General features: G+C 47.8%; 2 protein-coding genes across 4 annotated transcripts; both read left to right on the forward strand.

Moving 5' to 3' along the window:
* Positions 1-11: 11 nt before the first annotated feature.
* On the forward strand, positions 12-9,122 carry hexb (hexosaminidase B (beta polypeptide)). Of its 3 annotated transcripts, XR_016118201.1 has the most exons (15): positions 12-363; positions 609-754; positions 949-1,014; positions 1,132-1,178; positions 5,525-5,635; positions 5,724-5,825; positions 5,903-6,035; positions 6,116-6,296; positions 6,369-6,455; positions 7,467-7,539; positions 7,759-7,993; positions 8,096-8,276; positions 8,576-8,666; positions 8,738-8,842; positions 8,907-9,122. XR_016118201.1 is itself a non-coding variant. In XM_089019824.1 (14 exons), exons 1-14 carry the CDS (start codon positions 107-109, stop codon positions 8,968-8,970), a joined length of 1,644 nt encoding a protein of 547 aa, XP_088875950.1. In that variant the 5' UTR covers positions 14-106; the 3' UTR covers positions 8,971-9,122. The 3 variants fall into 3 exon arrangements, 2 of the variants coding, with proteins under 2 accessions (XP_088875950.1, XP_088875951.1); XM_089019824.1 differs by lacking the exon at positions 7,759-7,993 and having other exon boundaries at positions 14-363; XM_089019825.1 differs by lacking the exon at positions 8,096-8,276 and having other exon boundaries at positions 15-363; positions 7,759-7,936.
* Positions 9,123-9,529: 407 nt separating this feature from the next.
* LOC148884232 (MOB kinase activator 1B) lies at positions 9,530-12,883 on the forward strand. The gene is made up of 6 exons (XM_089019829.1): positions 9,530-9,860; positions 11,067-11,233; positions 11,332-11,425; positions 11,567-11,700; positions 11,781-11,944; positions 12,021-12,883. Exons 1-6 carry the CDS (start codon positions 9,847-9,849, stop codon positions 12,096-12,098), a joined length of 651 nt encoding a protein of 216 aa, XP_088875955.1. The 5' UTR covers positions 9,530-9,846; the 3' UTR covers positions 12,099-12,883.
* The last annotated feature ends 808 nt before the right edge of the window (positions 12,884-13,691 follow it).

The raw sequence follows: 13,691 nt of genomic DNA on the forward strand, positions 1-13,691 counted from the left end.
GCAAAGTTACTTCCGCGTGTACTTGGCCCCGCCCACGAGATGTTAGCCCGCTGCTGACTGCGGTCGGCGTCTCGTGACATTTTACGGTTCCCCCGGTCGGCACGTCATGTCGTTCTCCTCCAAGGTTTTGGTCCTGTGGGGGGTCTTGTGCTGCTGTCGGGGTTTTCGGCACGACGGCGGGGTCGACGAGGAGCTCGCACGCCTCCGGCAGCCCTCTAAATGGGGCTCGTTGTGGCCGCTGCCACAGAGAGTGGACACCTTCGACGTGTCTTTCCAGTTGGCCGCCGCCGGCTTTGAAATCTTGGATGGCGAAGGGTCGTCGGCGGGGCCGGCCTGTGGCCTCCTGCGCGACGCGTACAGGAGGTGATTCTTCAATGTATGTGTGTATATTGTGTATGGAAAGCACGCGCCAAGCTGCAGCGACTTGAGGACGAAAAGTTCATTTCGGTGGCTGAGAAATCACGGATTGCAATTTTGTTGTCGATTTGTCCAATTCGTCCATTCGTGTGATGTGTTCAAACAACAAGAAAAAAGCCCAAATGTTGCCACAGCGCCGTCGTCCTGTGTGTCACTTGTGTTTTTGTTTTTTTCAACGTGTTCCTTTCCAGGTACTACAAGTACATTTTTGGCCTGGCGGAACCCAAACGGCCACACAAGAGGACTGACTTCCCCGCATTGATGGGACTGCGGGTTTTGATTACGGACCCGGAGCCCGAGTGTGACCACTACCCCAGCGTGACATCCGACGAGTCATGTAAGGTCATTAATGATTGACTCGCCATTGCGTGACACCCAATTCTTGCTAACGTATCCGCGTTTCGACTTTGGATGGAGCCGAGATGGAACCACTTGGGGTCTTGGAGCCCATGAGTGTCCTATAAAGTGACTCGGACCACTTCAACTTCGTGACGCAGTGGTGAATTTAACGCAACCTGGTTGTGTCTTCAGATGAACTGTTGGTGGACGGCGCCTTTGCCATCCTCAAGGCGCCCAAAGTCTGGGGCGCTTTGCACGGTATGTCATTTTTTAATCTTCTCTTGTTGAATCTCTCAATTAACAGCAATGTCACCGTTGCGTCAACAGGTTCAATGTGGACAATTAACGCTGCAATATTTTTGTATCCATTTTTAGGCCTGGAAACATTCAGTCAGTTGGTGTACGAGGATGAATTTGGGGCTGTAAGTCAAATGACGACACTACCGTTGCCGCTCTATTATTATTAATAATAATAATAATAATAATAATAATAATAATACAGTGATACGTTGGCTTATGAACTTAATTGGTTCCCAGAAAGTGTGTGTAATTTAATGTTCGTGAGCTACAGTGTACATTTAAAGGACAACCGACGTCACTTTTTTGTTTTTTAACTGACACCAGAAAAACATTTTATAGCATCTAAAATACCCAAAACACGCAGTATGATATTTTTAGTCAAATGCAAAACACCAATAAAAATGACTTAAAGTCCAAAATCTGCAAAAAAAGGGGCTGAGAATTTTCAGAAAGTCCCGCCCCCTTTCTTGACGTCACGTCAAGACGTCTTGCATTGCTGGAGAATCAAAACAATGGCTTCAGATTCGGAGAATATGCTTTCTTGTTACACATCCAGTAATGAATATGATTCAAATAGTCCTGATGAGCAAAGCATTGGATTGGATATGCCTTTATTAGTCTCACAGTGGAGAAATTTACATTTCACATTTATTTGGGCCATTTTGAGGCAAACGGGTGGGGGGGGGAGTGTCTCAAAAAGAGGCAGAAAAATGGCGACCAGCTCCAGTGAGGAATGGATCAGCTCGTTTCCACAGCTCTGATGCATTCTTTCCATGGAGTTTGCCTCCCTCTGCTGGCGGCTTTTGGGTGTAAGACATGGTTTTAAAAAAAACTTCTTTTCCTTTCGACTTTTCCCCTCAGGGGTCGCCACAGCGAATCAATGTCCTCCATCTATCCCGGTTTTGTGCATCCTCTTCCCTCACACCAGCTACCTTCATGTCCTCTTTGACCACATCCATAAACCTCCTCTTCGGTCTTCCTCTCGGTCTCATGCCTGGCAGTTCAAGGCTCAGCATCCTTTTCCCGATATAGTCGCTCTCTCTCCTCAGGACATGTCCAAACCATCTTAGTCTGGCCTCTCTGATTTTCTCTCCAACGCCTCTAATATGAGTTGTCCCTCTAATGTACTCATTCCTGATCCTGTCCAACCTGGTCACTCCCAAAGAAAACCTCAACATCTTCAGCTCTGCTACCTCCAGCTCTGCTTCTTGTCTTTTCTTCAGTGGCACTGTCTCCAGTCCAAACATCATGGCTGGTCTGACCACTGTTTTATACACTTTTCCTTTCATCCTCGCTGAAACCCTTCTATCGCACATCATACCTGACATTTTTCTCCAGCCGCTCCAGCCTGCCTGGACACGCTTCTTCAACTCTTTTCCACACTCTCCATTGCTCTGGACAGTTGACCCCAAGTACTTAAAATCCTCCACCTTCTTTATCTCTTCCCCCTGTAGCATCACTCTTGCACTTGGATCCCTCTCATTCACACACATATATTCTGTCTTGCTGCGACTGATCTTCATTACTCTCCTTTCCAGGGCATATCTCCACATCTCTAGTTTCTCCACCACCTGTTCCCTGTTCTCGCTACAGATCACAATGTCATCTGCAAACATCATGGTCCAAGGAGATTCTTGTCTAACATCGTCTGTCAGCCTGTCCATCACCATAGCAAACAAGAAGGGGCTCAGAGCTGACCCCTGGTGGAGTCCCACCGCCACCTTGAATTCCTCAGTCATACCGACAGCGCACCTCACAACTGTCTGACAGTCATGATACATGTCTTGCACCGCTCTGACATACTTTTCAGTCACTCCAGACTTCCTCATGCAATGCCACAGCTCTTCTCTGGGCACCCTGTCATACGCTTTCTCCAGATCTACAAAGACACAATGCAACTCCTTCTGACCTTCTCTGTACTTCTCTATCAGCATTCTTAAAGCAAACACTGCATCTGTCGTACTCTTTTTTTTTTTTTTTTTGGCATGAAGCCATACTGCTGCTCACAAATGTTGACTTCTGCTCTAAGTCTTGCTTCAACTACTCTTTCCCAGAGTTTCATTGTATGGCTCATCAACTTTATTCCTCTGTAGTTAGTACAACTCTGCAAATCTCCTTTGTTCTTAAAAATGGGCAGTACACTTTGTCTCCATTCTTCAGGCATCTGTTTACCATCTAAGATCTTGTTGAATAACCCAGTCAGGAACACCACCGCTACCTCTCCAAGACACTTCCATACCTCGATTGGTAAATCATCAGGCCCAAGTGCCTTTCCCCCCTTCATCCTCTTCAGTGCCCTCCTCACTTCATCCTTGCTAATGCTTACTACGTCTTGGTCCACAACAGTCACGTCTTCTACTCTTTGTTCCTTCTCATTTTCCTCATTCATCAATTCTTCAAAGTACTCTTTCCATCTTGCCATCACACTACTGGCACCTGTTAATACATTGCCATCTCTATCCTTAATCACCCGAACCTGCTGCAGGTCCTTACCGTATTTGTCCCTCTGTCTCGCCTGCCTGTAAAGATCAGTCTCACCTTCCTTGCTGTCAAGCCGGGCATACAAGTCATCATCGGCCTCTTGTTTGGCCTTTGCCACCTTTACTTTAACCGTGCGCTGCATCTCCTTGTACTGCTGTCTACTCTCGTCTGTCATCTGTGTCCCACGTCTTCTTTGCTAACCTCTTTCTCTGTATACACTCCTGCACCTCCCCATCCCACCACCAAGTGTCTTTATCTACCTTTCTTCCACTCGATGCACCAAGTACTTTCCGACCTGTGTCTCTGATTATGTTTGCTGTAGTTTGCCAGTCATCTGGAAGGAACTCATCATTCTGATACTCTTTTTACTTCTAAGACATTCCTAACAAACTCCTCTTTTAAGATAACCCCAACTCCATTTCTCTTTGTGTCTTCACCATGATAGAACAACTTTAACCCTGACCCTAAGCTTCTAGCCTTGCTCCCTTTCCACCTGGTCTCCTGGACACACAGTATGTCTACCTTCCTTCTCTGCATCATGTCAACCAGCTCTCGACCTTTACCTGTCATTGTTCCTACATTCAAAGTTCCTACTCTTAGTTCTATACTCTTGGCGTTCCATTTCTCTCTTTTCCTCCGGGCACACCTCCCTCCTCTCCTTCTTCGACCAACAGTAGTCCATTTTCCACTGGCACCCTGATGGAGAATAATAATTTATCATGTTTAAAAGTGCCGTGCTTTGCTGACCAACTAAACAATGGGCCCACAGTCAAAGCGCAGATGGCCACAGTAAATCTGAGCCAAAATGGAACTGTATAGTGCCACTTAGCAGTTTTTTTTTTTTTTTTTTTTTTGGACAACGATACTAGTGCAGCGTGTTCTACTGGAAACAAATTCCTTGTGTGTTCTACATACTTGGCAATAAAGATGATTCTGATTCTGATTCTGAAACAGACACGGCAGGGTGAACTGTCGGCTACATCTAGGAGGTCTGGCCTTGAACACAATTTGGGGCTTGGGATACTCCTTTATCACCAAAGTTATTTACGGCTTGAACATCCTGCACAGGCGCCAGGTTACAGACTTATCGGTTGATGGAGGGGACAACCAATTAGAGTGTCTATGTTTTATTACTTACATCTGTTGTTGCTCAGAACGCCCAGAGGCGTGGTATGCAAATCAAGAAAACTATGTTTTACTAATATATCACTTTAATTTACATATACTCTCAATAAATAGCTTCGCAGAGGGGTGCAGAATTCAGACGTATGTCATCTGATGACTGCGTCTCCTGCCGGCAGTGGGGACAATCTTTCTGGTTCTGAGTCTCTGTCCACGGTGTCTGTCTGTCATATCGCTGACACACCCTGAAGGTCAACAGTACGAATGGCGGCCGTTGTTAACCCGGGCCTCGACCGATCCGGTATGGGATTCATAGGTTTGATTCGCATATTTGTTTTGGCAATTTTTTTTACGTCGGATGCCCTTCCTGACACAACCCTCTGTATTTATCCGGGCTTGGGACCGGCACAATAAGACACTGGCTTGTGCCCCCTTGTGGCTACATGACATGGTTTAAAAAAAACAGTACAGCAAAATACATTGACGTGATGGAAAGACGCTACAATGTGTCTTTTTTACGGTGAGGAGGCGGTCCTTTTCTGACATCACGTACGGACTCGTCACCAACTCAAAAACAAGACTTCCTGAATGTTCAGCGCGAGTCTTAAAATGTAAAATATAGCTATATGCGGTGGAATCTTATTAAAATACGCCCAGTAGAAGTCAAGTGAAGCCATTTTACAAATTATGGACACAACTTGACCGGAGACGTCGGTTGTCCTTTAATTTCCAAGCGCCTTTCAGAACTCCCATGGACACTTTACAATTAAAAGAACAATACAAAGAACAATAAAACCATAAATAAACGCAAAATAACAAAATAGCTGATTTAAACAAGTTTCGTTTGTGCCGTTTGTCTTTCCAGAAACGTGTCAACTGGACGGAAATTGACGACTTCCCCCGATTTCCACACCGCGGCGTTTTGCTGGACACCTCGCGACACTTCCTACCGGTCAAAGTCATTCTTGCCAATTTGGTACGCCGGAAACAAACAAACATTTTCAAGCTAGCGAATGAGAACAACACAAAAATGACCTGTCCCTCTTTCACTGGCCCAACTTCAGGAAACGATGGCCATGAACAAGTTGAACGTCTTCCATTGGCACCTGGTGGACGACCAATCCTTCCCGTACATGAGCAGAACGTTCCCGGACCTCAGCCGCAAGGTCAGCAAAGCTCCGCCTCCATTTTTGCCGTGCTGCGATTGGCCAGTCCAAGGTGTCTTTGCCTCTTTCTCCTCCAGGGGGCATACCACCCGCTCACCCACGTCTACACCCCCTCCGACGTGAAGACTATCATCGAATTCGCTCGCCGGCGAGGCATCCGCGTCATCCCTGAATTCGACACGCCGGGCCACACGCAGTCTTGGGGCAAAGGTCGCTGTCGCTCGCCGAGCAGCCGACTCGGCGCCGTGTTGTTGACGCAAGCGTCTCCAAAACTCCCCACGCCCCTCCAGGACAGGCGGGCCTTCTGACGCCGTGCTTCGCCGGCTCCCAACCGTCGGGGAGCTCGGGCCCCATCAACCCCATTGTGGACGCCACCTACGAGTTTATGCGCCGCCTCTTCGGGGAGGTGGCCGCCGTCTTCCCGGACGACTACCTTCACATCGGCGGGGACGAGGTGGACTTCACCTGCTGGTTGGTGTGACTGCCCGGCCGGCGAGTTTTTTTGTTTTCAAAGTTGACCCCCCCCCCCCCCCCACCTTGCAGGAAATCCAACCCTGACATCCAGACGTTCATGGAGCAGCAAGGCTTTGGCAAAAACTACAGCAAGCTGGAGTCACTTTATATCCAAAGGTGAGCCTGCAAGATGGCTACGGTGACGGAAAAGGTCTGGCGTTTCCCGCCAGACCTTTACCTTGGCTTACAAACTTAATTGGTTCCCAGGCAGAGTGTGCAAGGCGAACAGTGTGTATCCCAAAAAATAATTTCCCATAGGAAACCATTAAAATGAAAATAATCCGTTCCCAGGTGCCCATAAAACATAATTTTCTACTTTCTAATTTTCTAAGCCTTAAAATTACACAAAATATAACTTATTTTATGTATAATAAATGTGCTATGGTGTTATAATTAAAGAAATAAACTGTACAATATAATAAAGTCGTTTTATTTACCTTTGTGATGGTCGTTGATGGCTTGATGCAATGGAGTGGCCGGGTTCCTCAGCATTAAACACTTGATGAGGAACCTAACCTTCTTTCACCATCTTGAGGAATGATCCCTTGTAGGTGCTTTCTCTGCGATAATTTTATCTAGTTCCTCATCAATTATGTTCCGTTTAGCTGGGTTGATAGCTTTTTGCACCAGGTGTACAGATGGCTTGTGCGGGTTGTTTGTGGAGCCTGATTGATGGTATATTTTAACCTTGCAGTCTACACTCTGCCTTTGAACTATCAACGTTGAAACACTCTCACTGTCATCTGCCCTAATGTTTAAACCACCTCCCCTCACTGCTTCGCTCTTGACCAATCATGTGGCTTTAACCAAAGACTGGGGGCGGGGAATAAAGGACAAAAAGAGTCGGCTGCCATTTTGTTGTGAGAAAAACGGGCTTGTTTGCGAAAGACACATCACTCATTGAGGCAGCTCTGTGTACGAAAAAAGTTCGTATGCCAAGGTAAAGTTCGTATGCCAACGTAAAATTTTCATAATTTTAACGTTCGTAAATCAAAAAGTTCGTAAGCCAAGGGGTTCGTAAACCGAAGTATCACTGTATTTGTTGAGGAAATCCACCTAGATTCTGTCAGTGAACCCAACCCTGAGCCTAACCCACCCCCTCCCAAACGCCTTTGCTCCCCCGCGTAGGCTTTTGGACATTGTGAGCGCCACCAAGAAGGGCTCCATCATCTGGCAGGAGGTCTTCGACAACGGCGTCAAGGTAAACAAAGCTGCCATTGACACCATGAGCCAAAAGGCGCCATGTCAAGAGAACGACCAAAGGCTGGCTTAGAAGGTGGGGGGGCATCCCCCGCCACGTCATCGGGCCTTCGAAAGCCCAAACGTGTGCGCGGCCTTGCAAGTTTTCCAGTGTTGCTTGTCAATCAGCGAAGCGGCTGTGGGGGTCTGAGCGGCGCCGCTTAAACCGGGCACGTTGCAGCTCAAACCGGACACTGTGGTGCACGTTTGGATGGGCGGCGCCGACTCAGGCCCGGAAATGCACAAGGTGACGGCGGCCGGATTTGCCGCCATTTTGTCGGCGCCCTGGTACCTGGATTACATTAGCTACACCCAAGACTGGCTCAAGTACTACAAGGTGGAACCGCTCGGCTTCAACGGTCAGTCCGGAACTTTCGGCTCTGGCTGCATCTCAAAAGGCTTACACTTCCAAATGCGTAGGAAGCAAATCTTTGGCGGGTTCAAAGTCCAGCGGGCCGCCAATACCACACCCCACACACCCATTTGACACGGTCACTTGTCTTATTTGTGTTATGTAGCTAAAAGCGGACGCACTGATCCACGTGTGGAAAGACGGCGGGCGGCCATACCGGAAGGAGATGGCCGCCGTCACGGCGGCGGGTCACCGGGCCCTGCTGTCCAGCCCCTGGTACCTCAACCGTATCGCCTACGGACAGGACTGGCGAGGCCATTACAAGGTGGACCCGCACGACTTTCAGGGTTGGTCTCCTCAAAATCCTCCTCGCAGCACCCACAAAAAAAAACAAAAGCGCAATCGCCTTCTGGTTGTTTGGAGTGGAGACGGGTCATCAAAATGGACCCAAATTCCAAAGTCCCTCGCCATGCAACCTGCTACGTGTCGTTGCACGCGATACCCTCAGACCCGAACATGGCGCAAAAAAATTTGGATTGTCAAAAGCAAAATGTGGCGCGCCAGGAAGTGTAAGCCTGTTGAGCCAAGCCAAACCAAGAATGGAACTTGAGCGTCGCCAATCGTGACCTCCTTTTCCCCAAATCAGGAACGGCGGCGCAGAAGAAGCTGGTGATGGGCGGCGAAGCCTGCTTGTGGGGGGAGTACGTGGATGCCACCAACCTCACGCCGCGACTCTGGTAGGACGCTTCTCAGTGAAGCTCCTCAACTCACCGGAGCCAGTTTGACGATTGTGACGTTGCCGCAACAGGCCTCGCGCCAGCGCTGTGGCTGAGCGTCTGTGGAGCGCCAAAAACGTGACGGACGTGGACGATGCGTACGACAGGCTGTCCTCGCATCGCTGTCGCATGCTCCAGTGAGTACCCGCCCCCCTTTTCCAACTTTGGCCCGCAAAAGAACGGAAAGATTTTGTGCGACAGGCGCGGGATTCCCGCCGAGCCGCTCTTCTCCAGCTACTGCCCCCGCGAGTTTGACGGAATCTGAGGAAGGCCAGGAAAATCCAGCGTGGCTGCGTGTCATCAAGGCATCAATCATTATTTTTTGGAATGCACGCCGAAACACACAGACTCTCTGATCTGGATCAATTTTTGTAATATTTGTCAGACTGATTGTTAATAAAAGCGCTAAAAAGTGGACGCAAGACTACACTTGTCTTTATTATTATTAAGATGTTTTTAATCCGTAAAAAATCGACCATGTGTAGTAAGGCGTTTTAATTGTTTTTTTACAGCATTTGATTCCACCTCGACCCTTACTTCCGGGTTGAGTGAACGCCGGCGCATCTGCCTGTCGTTGCTCACCCGCAGAAAAACTGACTGTGTGACTGTAAAGTGTCGTTCAGAGTTTTGATGGCGCTTATAAATGAAATAAACGATTGTTATTATGATTGTGCAGATAAAGCCGATTGGAAAATGGATGATATGATCCAGTTTTGAGTTGTATTCCTTCCTCGGTGCAAAACAGCGTTGCCCAGCAGGTGTCAGCACAGTACAGAACTTTGCCCAAGTCAGCCTTTGTGCCGTCCCGAGAAGAAGTCGAGACGTTTTGAGTCTCGTCGGTGTACGTTTAGTCTGTCAACCCCTTCAGTGCAATCAAATCATTAGCGGGGAACAGACCATGTTTCACTTGACCGGCTGCCCTTTTTGTCTTTAAGAAGCCTCCACGTTTAATTGAAGCTTTTTATGTTTGGACGACCGTAACAGCCGCCACCACCCTGATTGTAATTTTGTCCGAAACATAGCGAGAGAGAGGACCGCGAGAAAAGCCGAGAAGTCACGACGAGGACTTGAGAGACTTGCGCAAACACTTCGTTCGTTATTTGCTGCGAGAAAGCGACAAGGAAACACCGCCCGAGCAAACATGAGCTTTCTGTTGTAAGTTGTTTTATGTCACTTTGTGCGTATTGTCAAAGCTACGGGGATTTGTATTAGTTTAAGTTGGCGCACTTGGAAGAAGCGCCATGCTAGTTGTAACATATCGTGGGCCAAAAGCTAACAAGCGACTTGTAGACGTTGTCTTCTTGGAAGTGTCATCGGCAATCAGTGTCGAGTGATCGTCAATCACGTCCTAATATTTGCCGTCTGTGTTGTCACCTACAGAAAGTCGCGTCACTTTGCTTTCATGAAGTTTCCGTGCGAACTCAAAGGCGTTGATAGGATTCCACGGATGGTGTCTTTCTTTCATTCTTTCTTTCTCTCGAAACATTAACGTCACATAAGAACACGTAGAAGAAAACCTGGATTGGATGTTTTTTTTACTTCAAGATGGCGCCGTGAGAGTGGCTGCCTTTCCAGCAGCTCCTGTGTTTTGTTTTCTTACTTCTTTCTTTTCCTCTTCCTTTCACCACTTTGCTGCTGTGAAATGTTAATTTCTCTACTGCGAGACAAATAAAGGTACATCCAATCCAATCCAATGTACCTTTATAGCAAAGTGATGACTGGAAGAGGAAAGGAAAGAAAGAAGTGGAAAAAAATACAGGAGCTGCTAGAAAGGCAGCCACTCTCACGGTGCCATCTTGAAGTCGAAAATCCGTCTGACAGTGCAAAAAAATGCTCAATTTCCAGCTAAGGCTTGCAGGCTCCAACATGAAGGCCTGTTTTGGCATCAGCCAATTTATGGCAGTGGCCTGAATGTCAAATGATCCCGACTGAGATGCTGTAGGACTACGATTAAAAGAAAACTCCACATTTCACTTGCCACTTGATAAAACTGTACTTTCAGCCAATGGATGAGAACAAAAGGCACTGGTAAATCAGAATCAGATAACCTTTATTCGTCCCAAAATTGGGAAATTCGCAGTCCACAGCAGCAATTTGAAAGGGGATGGAGTGGGTGAGGGGGGTGAAAAACACGACATTCTAAGCATAGTTAAATAAAAATGTCAGCTGTATACTGTAAATGTGGAAAAACGTTTCATAAAAAAGCTGTACATAGTGCAAGTATCAAGAAAGGCATATTGATATATGTAGCTGTATTGCATCAACCCATATTTACAGTACAAGTGTCCAGTTTTTTTTTTTTTTTTTTTTTTAAATATCAACGATTGAATCAATTTGTTGCTTCGGCTACAACACACACAGTGGAAGTCGCTCGTCCAAGACGTTCAAGCCTAAGAAGAACATCCCGGAGGGCTCACACCAGTACGAGCTGTTGAAACATGCGGAGGCCACGCTGGGGAGCGGCAACCTGCGCATGGCCGTCATGTTGCCTGAGGGCGAGGACCTCAACGAGTGGGTTGCGGTCAACAGTAAGCAAGCGCCAAAGCACACTTTGCAACGGAGCCGCGCCGCCGCTTGCAACTCCCGTTCAATGCTCCTTTTTCCTTTTGGGTGGATGGCGTCACAGCGGTGGACTTCTTCAACCAGATCAACATGCTGTACGGGACCATCACGGACTTTTGCACGGAGGAGAGTTGTCCCGTCATGTCTGCCGGTCCCAAGTGAGTCAGCACCCAAAAAAACGCTGGCGCCTTGGGTTTTTCTTTTAGATGCGCTCTGACATGTCCCGAAACGCAGAGGCTTTGGTCGATCGACCGCCTCGGGCTGGAAATAGCTGACGTAGCTTTGCGGCTCTTTTTCAGGTACGAGTATCACTGGGCGGACGGCACCAACATCAAGAAGCCCATCAAGTGCTCGGCCCCCAAGTACATCGATTACTTGATGACGTGGGTGCAAGACCAGCTGGATGACGAGACGCTTTTCCCCTCCAAGATCGGTACGGCTACGGGCGGCTTGAGCCTCGCGATTGCCGGGCGAGCGCGTTACGTAACGGCGCTGCCCCCCCCCCCCTTGCAGGCGTCCCGTTCAAGCGCAACTTCATGTCAGTGGCCAAGACCATCCTGAAGCGTCTTTTCCGCGTCTATGCGCACATCTACCACCAGCACTTTGACTCGGTCATGCAGCTGCAGGAGGAGGCCCACCTGAACACGTCCTTCAAGCACTTTATCTTCTTTGTGCAGGTGGACAAAGGCGTCCCTCCGTCCAGTCTCTTTTTCGTCCCCCTTTGTCAAACGTTGTCACGCTTTGTCTCGTCAGGAGTTCAACTTGATCGACAGGAAAGAGTTGGCGCCGCTTCAGGAGCTGATCGAGAAGCTAACCACCAAGGACAGATAAATGCCGTGCTCCTTTTTTCTTTTGTTCTTTTCTCTTTTCAGCGATCTTGTAGTTTTTGCACAGAAATACCTTCTTGTTCCAACCTGGCTCATCAACTCTTTCTCGGCTGTATGTATGCAATATAAACTCTTGTTTCCATTTGGGAAAATGTTTTGAAATGAGGCCCCAATGGGTTTTCAACTCGAGCTTATCAGGGCAAGCGGGGTAATGCCACTCGCTTGCTAGGACGCTCGTTGGCTCGCAATGTACACAAACGATGCCGAGGCGCCATCCTGGAAGCTGTTGCCAGAGCAGAAACGATTCTCGTTTCCTTCTCCCGATGCCCCCGCAAATAGGAAAAGCCTCCCAAGTGCCTGACCCGGCATCTGCGGCGACAACTGTGCCAAGGTCAAAATCCGGGCGGCCGTTTGACCCTGATTGACACTCTAAATCATCTCCCGCTTGCCGGATACAATAAATTTAAAATTACTTGATGTCACCTGCCATTTTCATAGCGGCTAAATAGATGCATCCGAGGCATCGATTTGCCTGTGCCTTTGCGGACGGAACTTGAGCAAATCTGACTGGGAGCAGTTCCGGTTTGCCTCCAATACAGTTTTGGATGCAGCGCTCCATGTGACAATGCTACTTTCCATTTGCCATGCGTCCTCCCCCCTTCTCCCCACCCCGCACTCAAACAAAAACAAGCGTGGATGCCCTTGTTGCAGTCACGCTGGATATTTGTTGCTTCTCGCTAAGACGTTCAAGTTTGGAAAAGAAATGCTTTGCTTTCAATTTGTGCAAGAGTTGAGCACCTTTTTTTTTCGGGACGGTTTGCCCGAGCTTCTCAGACTAAAACGCACAAGATGTCAATAGTGAGGCCTTTAAAGGAGTATTACACAAAGACAAAGGGATACCACAAGAAATAAGGCAAAAGATAGAATGTGAATTGTTGCAATTTGCCTTTTTTTTTAAACAGTCATAAGGGGAAAAAGATTGCACCACAATCATATTTAACGTGCGTGTGGCTGCCGCTGCTCACCTGCAGAAAAAATATCCTGTGACTGTAAAGTGTCCTAGAGAATTTTGAAAGGCGCTTATAAATGAAATGTATTATTACATTTGGCCGATTGAAGAACAGTGATACCTCAGCTTACGAACGCTTTAGCTCATGAACTTTTCGCCTCACAAACGTTAAATTCACAAGCAGTATTTGCGGACGAACCAAGCCACACGGCGCCACAGTGGCTGGCGGACTACTTTTCCACAACCCCTTTATTTAAGTGCAGATGTGGTTTGTTATCGAGTGGAGTACTTTTGCTATTATGGGACCGAAAAAGACCCCACCACAGGCTAGTGTTAAGCTGAAGACACAAAAGAAAAACGGTCGAGCAGAAGATCATCGAAAAACACCGAGGTGTGCGTTTGTGAGACCTAGCTCCCCAGTACGCTGAGGCAATCATTGCTACCATCCTTAAGAACAAGGACACTATTAAGGGTGCATGTGTGGCTAAGGGTGTTTCTGTTTTGTCTAAGCAACGGTCTCGGACAATAGAAGAGGTTGAAAAACTTCTGTTTATTTGGATGAACGAAAAGCATCTAGCACGGGACAGT

This window comes from Hippocampus bargibanti, linkage group LG18 (assembly GCF_051943395.1).
Source record: "Hippocampus bargibanti isolate YZ-2025 linkage group LG18, ASM5194339v1, whole genome shotgun sequence".
NCBI classification, from domain to species: domain Eukaryota; kingdom Metazoa; phylum Chordata; class Actinopteri; order Syngnathiformes; family Syngnathidae; genus Hippocampus; species Hippocampus bargibanti.

What these genes read in the sequence shown, in the direction of transcription:
- hexb (XM_089019824.1), top strand. Translation starts at nt 107, where the DNA reads ATGTCGTTCTCCTCCAAGGTTTTGGTCCTGTGGGGGGTCTTGTGCTGC. An exon ending in TCTTCGACAACGGCGTCAAG is followed by an intron (nt 7,540 to 8,095) that starts GTAAACAAAGCT and finishes TGTGTTATGTAG; the next exon opens with CTAAAAGCGGACGCACTGAT. An exon ending in AACCTCACGCCGCGACTCTG is followed by an intron (nt 8,667 to 8,737) that starts GTAGGACGCTTC and finishes TTGCCGCAACAG; the next exon opens with GCCTCGCGCCAGCGCTGTGG.
- LOC148884232 (XM_089019829.1), top strand. An exon ending in CGAGTGGGTTGCGGTCAACA is followed by an intron (nt 11,234 to 11,331) that starts GTAAGCAAGCGC and finishes ATGGCGTCACAG; the next exon opens with CGGTGGACTTCTTCAACCAG. An exon ending in ACTTTATCTTCTTTGTGCAG is followed by an intron (nt 11,945 to 12,020) that starts GTGGACAAAGGC and finishes TTGTCTCGTCAG; the next exon opens with GAGTTCAACTTGATCGACAG.